The sequence below is a fragment of the Orycteropus afer genome, unplaced genomic scaffold (assembly GCF_000298275.1).
Source record: "Orycteropus afer afer isolate SDZICR_OR568_19922 unplaced genomic scaffold, OryAfe1.0 scaffold00716, whole genome shotgun sequence".
Taxonomy (NCBI): domain Eukaryota; kingdom Metazoa; phylum Chordata; class Mammalia; order Tubulidentata; family Orycteropodidae; genus Orycteropus; species Orycteropus afer.
This window is the reverse complement of record NW_006922303.1, coordinates 461,373-467,114: the sequence shown is the minus strand read 5'-3', so window position 1 is coordinate 467,114 and position 5,742 is coordinate 461,373. Positions and strand designations below refer to the sequence as shown.

Genomic DNA, 5,742 nt, shown 5'->3' with positions numbered 1-5,742 from the left:
ACTAAGGAAAAGGAAGACACGGAAAGGTGCACATAAGGTATAGACAACAAAGACAAATACTATTGCATACACAATACTGCATTATCAGTCATATCAAACATTAATCTATGGGTGAATACATAGATAAACATGTATGGATAGGTAAATGGGAATGTACCCACAACCATACATAGGTTTGGCAGATGATATTCCTACATATGTATTTGTATGTGCTATGAAAATGTCCATATGCTATTTAAACATAACAGGAGCCAAAATTCAGATAGCTTCTTAGTCACAAATAAGCACCTCAAGGGAACAGGTCACTGGGCCTATGGGCTGTAGACAGTAGTCATGAGGGACATTAAGCTCAACTGGCACAATATGGTATATAAAAATATTGTTCTACATCTTACTTTTGGTGAGTAGCAACTGGGGCCTTAAAAGCTTGCAAGTAGCCATCTAAGTGGCAACTATTGGTCTCTCCTTACCCAGAGGAAAGAAGAGTGAAAGAAAACAATGATGCATACACAGTGTTAGTCCAAGGACTAACTGACTATAAGAACTTCAACCCAGAGACCAGAACTCAATGGTGCTTGGCTACCAATGCCAACTACTGAAAAAAGTATTAAAATTGGAGCTCTTCTATAGAGTAGATGATGAATGTGGCACAAAACTCAAAATCATAAAAAAGGCCAGCCTTACTGGTCTGACAGAGAATGGTAACTATGGCCCCAAGACAACCGTTCGGCCTGGAACTGATCTCACTCCCATGGCTTAACTCTCAGCCAAAGGATAGACAAGCTAAACAACTGCATCAAGGAGATGTACTCCTTAGAACAATCAACTATGGAGGATCAGAAGGGCAGCATTTGCATAGGAATAAATGTAGGGAAACATGAATGCATAGGCAAGAAAAACATAGCGAAAGGATAACCAGAGGGAGGAAGTGGGAGGTGAACTGTTATATTTTGGGGAATATAACCAGTATCAGAAAACAAAGTTGAATTTAAAATAATTCTGCTTTGCAAAATTTAAAAGGGAGCATGACACCTGAGCGATATCAGACAAGGTCATCTGTACAGTTCTCTTGGGACAGTCTATTGCAGTAACTTAAATATTTAACTGCAGCATCCCTTCCAGAGACCCACATTCCTGGATAATTTAGAGTATGCTCAGGGATGTGCTCATTGTCCTGTGAGATTGAATGTGAAATTTACCCTGGGTGTAACTGATGGTGAAAGGGGTGGGTTGGTTTTGGTCGTTCATTGTATAGGAAAAACCAGGAGTGGGTTGAGGTTTTCCAGATATCAGTGGTAAATTGTAACATCCTCCAGGTTTTCTATATTTAGGATGAACAGGGCTAATCTGTTTTGGTTCCATTGGTTGCTCAAATTTCCCCAAGGACCTTACTCAAGACAGTCTCACTGTTGAATTGGAGGCGGGAGGGGTACGTTTTCAGTAGAAATGCTAGCTGTTTATTCTCTCAGTAACTTTCTGCCATATATTCATCAATCCATACATCCACCAGTTCATGCTTCAGTTTTTGGCACATACAAAGAAATAGGCACTAAGCTTAGCACTGTTGTTGTTGTTAAATGCCATCTAGAAGGGGCTATCCAGACCAAACCAAACCAACAAACCCGCTCCCATGGAGTACATGCGGACTCATAGCAACGCCATAGGACAGAGTAGAACTGCCCCCAAAGGGTTTCCAAGGCTACAAATCTTTACAGAAGCAGATTGCCTCATCTTTCTCCAGTGGAGCAGCTGGTGGGTTTGAACCGCCAGCCTTCTGGTGAGCAGTCAAGTGCCTTAGGCACTATGCTACCAGAGCAGCTGGATTCAAACCGCAGACCTTTCCATTGGCAGGGGAGCTTTTTAACCACTGTGTCACCAGGGCTCCTTAGAATGGGCTACGGATGTTTTTTATGGTAGATACTTTGAGGCATGGATTTAAGTTAAAATTCTACTTTACTACCATTTACTGAAAGACCTGTCATTTTCCCATTACCCCTTTGATTACCTAATATTAATTGTGGAAATTATGCATATCAGGCTCTGCCTGTGGGCTTTCTAGTCTTATCTAGAGACTTGTTTTGTGAGTACCAGAATATTTAAATCACCGTGGCGTTAAATACGTTTTAATATCTGATAGGGCCAGTTCCTGCGCATTGCACATTTTTTTTCCCTTCAGGAACATGTTCGGCCCGCGGCAGGGGGCGGGGTCGCGCCTCCTACGCGACTCTGATTCCAGCGTAGCCTCAGAGACACGGAGATGGAAATCCCGAGGTTACTCTCGGCTCGTGGGGCACTACAAGGCGGCGGCGGCGGCGGCGGGCCCGCGGGCAGCGGGGTGCACGAAGGACCCGATCCACGGGCTTGCCAGGCCACCGCGCGCCGCCTCCTACCGCTACGGGGCCCCCAAGATGGCGGGCCCGGGCAGCGGCGCAAGCAGGCCTGCGCGGCCTCAAAGGGCCCGGGCCCGAGCTCGCTGGCGCCAAGGCCAGATCAAGCTAGCAGCAGCGACGACTTCTTCCTGGTGCTGCTCGACCCGGTGGGTAATGACATGGAGACCGCGGGCTCCGGCCAGGTCACAGGGCCGGTGTGGAGGGAGGAGGCCGCGCCAGGCCCGGGACTCCGGGGGCGCGAGCGCGGCGCGAGCCTTGCAGACCTCCCTGAGCTGGGCCCCTGCTGCTCGTCCGCGGACAATGCGCTGTCCCAGACCCTGTTTTCCGCCCCAAGCCAGGGCCCCGCGGCGGCCTTCGCTGGCACCCTCACCCTCCACAACCAAGATCTGCTGTTGCGCTTGGAGAATGGGGTCCTGACCCTGGCCACGCCCCCGGCGCCCGCCTGGGTGCCGGGGGCCGCGTCCGCCAGGCAATCTGGAGGTCTCATCTCCACGCAGCCAGGGGATCCACAGGCCATACAGCCAGGCGACTGCCCGGAGCTGCCGCCAGACGTCTTGCTGGCCGAGCCGCCTGAGCCCGCTCCTGCTCTGGTGCCTGAGGAAGGGGCAGAGGGCCCAGTTGCCGCTGAGGGCTCCAGAGGACCTCTGGGCCCAGGCCCAAGCCTGGTGTTGTACGTGTGCCCCGAAGGGCAGTGTGGGCAGACCTTCCCCAAGAAGCACCAGCTGAAGGTGCACCTGCTGACACACAGCAGCAGCCAGGGCCAGAGGCCCTTCAAGTGCCCCCTGGGCGGCTGCGGGTGGACCTTCACCACGTCATACAAGCTCAAGCGGCACCTGCAGTCCCACGACAAACTCCGGCCCTTTGGCTGCCAGGCAGAGGGCTGTGGCAAGAGCTTCACCACAGTGTACAACCTCAAGGCTCATATGAAGGGCCATGAGCAGGAAAACTCATTCAAGTGCGAGGTGTGTGAGGAGAGCTTTCCCACGCAGGCCAAGCTCAACCTCCACCAGCGAAGCCACTTTGAGCCTGAGAGGCCCTACCAGTGTGCGTTTTCCGGTTGCAAGAAGACGTTTATTACAGTTAGTGCCCTGTTTTCCCATAACCGCGCCCATTTCAGGGAACAGGAACTCTTTTCCTGCTCCTTTCCTGGCTGTAGCAAACAGTATGACAAGGCTTGTAGGCTCAAAATTCACTTACGGAGCCACACCGGTGAGAGACCTTTCCTTTGTGACTTTGATGGTTGTGGCTGGAACTTCACCAGCATGTCCAAACTCTTAAGGCACAAAAGGAAACACGAGGATGACAGGAGGTTCACGTGCCCTGTGGAAGGCTGTGGAAAATCTTTCACTCGGGCCGAGCATCTGAAAGGTCACAGCATAACCCACTTGGGCACAAAGCCTTTTGTATGTCCCATGGAGGGCTGCTGTGCCAGGTTCTCAGCTCGCAGTAGTCTCTACATTCACTCCAAGAAACACCTGCAGGATGTGGACACGTGGAAAAGTCGTTGCCCAGTCTCCACTTGTAATAAACTCTTTACCTCCAAGCACAGTATGAAGACACACATAGCCAAAAGGCATAACCTCAGCCAGAATCTCTTAGCTCAGCTAGAAGCTGCAAATTCTCTTACACCCAGCAGTGAACTTACCAGCCAGGGACAAAGCAATCTCAGTGATGCAGATCTTGTATCTGCCTTCTCTGATATGTCTGGCAATAGTTCTGCTGCAGTGTTGGACACAGCCTTGATGAATTCTGGAATCTTGACTATTGATGTGACCTCTGTGAGTTCAACGCTGGCAGGGAACCTCCCTCCTATTAATAATTCCTTAGGGCAGGCTGTGGACCCTCGGGCCTTGATGGCCACGAGTGACCTTCCTCAAAGTCTGGATACCTCTCTCTTTTTTGGAACAACGGCTACGTGTTTTCATCAGAGCACTTTAGATATGGATGTCCCAAGTCTAAGTGCAGGGCCATCGGGATCTCTGGGCTCTTTGGCTATAAAAGACTGTAGTCAAGAGTCCCAAGCACTGACCCCCAGCAATAAATTAACAGTGGACACAGATGTTCTGACTCCTTCAAGCGCCTTTTGTGACAATGGTGTCTCAGAACTCCTCACACCAACCAAAGCAGAATGGGACGTACATCATGACTCTGACTTCTTTGAACGGGAAGAAGAAACCCCATTTGGGTTCTCCAGTCCAACAGGAAGCCATGGTTCTCAGAAAGAAACAGATCTTATCACAGTGACTGGAAGCTCATTTTTGGTGTGAACTATATTCATTTCACACAGTGGCTTACAGTGTTGAGGATATTCTGTGCTAAATGTATTTAAATGCAGTGATTTCTTGTTGGTTTGCAAAAGAATAGATCTCTGGACCACAAGTTAGAGATTTAAATTCTGATCTTGAGCCTGTAACTGACATGTTTTGTGACCTTGAGCAAGTCACATAACTCAATCTGAGCCTTAATTTCCTTATTTATAAAATGAGGAGATTCTCATAGTTTCTAAGGTCCTTTTCAGCTATGTGATTCCCAGACTATATGTTGTTTTTTCCTCCTTGAAAATAATTAGGACGTTTTTCACTGATGCTACTGCTTTTGCTTTTATTTCTCTATAGATATTTCAAACATGCACAGCACCCAGCTTCAACAATTACCAATTCATGAAAGGTCTTTTTAAGCTACACTCCACTCACTCCGCCTCCTCCAGGATTATTTTGAAACGCTAGATCACATCATTACATTGGTACCTATCAGTATATGTATCTAAAAAGTATGAGCTTCTTTGAAATACTACTGCAATTATATTATCACATTTAAGAGTAACAGTAATTACAAATATCAGTAAACATACAGTCAGGTTTCAGATTTCTAATTGTCTCATAAATGCCATTTGTTTGAACATTTTTTGTAATCTTGATTCCTATAAATCTCTTGAGTGTTTTTTAGTCTGTATGTTTCCTTTTTATCTTTTTTTCCTTGTAATTTGATTTGTTGAAGAAATGAGTTTTTTCTTTTGTAGCTGATTACAAGAGTTTTGCTGATTACATCCCTGTGTTGGTAAGTTCCTCTACCCTCTATATCCTCAAATGGAAGTTGGATCTAGAAGGTTGATAAGATTGAAATAGGATTGTTGAGGGAAAGAGTATTCCATAAGTGTTGTTGTGTTCTTTTATTAGATTGCACATAATGCCTGATTTTCTCTCTTTGTGATTGCAGCTGATGATTGATGATTATTGTGTTTCTGATGTGATGAATTGTCCCTATATAGTACTAATCATCAGGGAAGGAAGAAATCCTGTTTGAGGTATTTATTAAAGGTTAAAGGAAATAGTAGTCAATCACAAAACATTTT

The 5,742-nt window shown here is 47.0% G+C and overlaps 1 protein-coding gene across 1 annotated transcript; it reads left to right on the top strand.

The window, feature by feature from the left end:
- Window positions 1–2,257: 2,257 nt before the first annotated feature.
- On the top strand, window positions 2,258–4,657 carry LOC103211269 (zinc finger X-linked protein ZXDB-like). The gene has a single exon (XM_007957208.2). The coding sequence runs from the start codon at window positions 2,258–2,260 to the stop codon at window positions 4,655–4,657; it is 2,400 nt and encodes a 799-aa protein (XP_007955399.1).
- The last annotated feature ends 1,085 nt before the right edge of the window (window positions 4,658–5,742 follow it).

Excerpts from the sequence above, each read along its gene's own strand:
- LOC103211269 (XM_007957208.2), top strand. The coding sequence starts at position 2,258 with ATGGAAATCCCGAGGTTACTCTCGGCTCGTGGGGCACTACAAGGCGGC.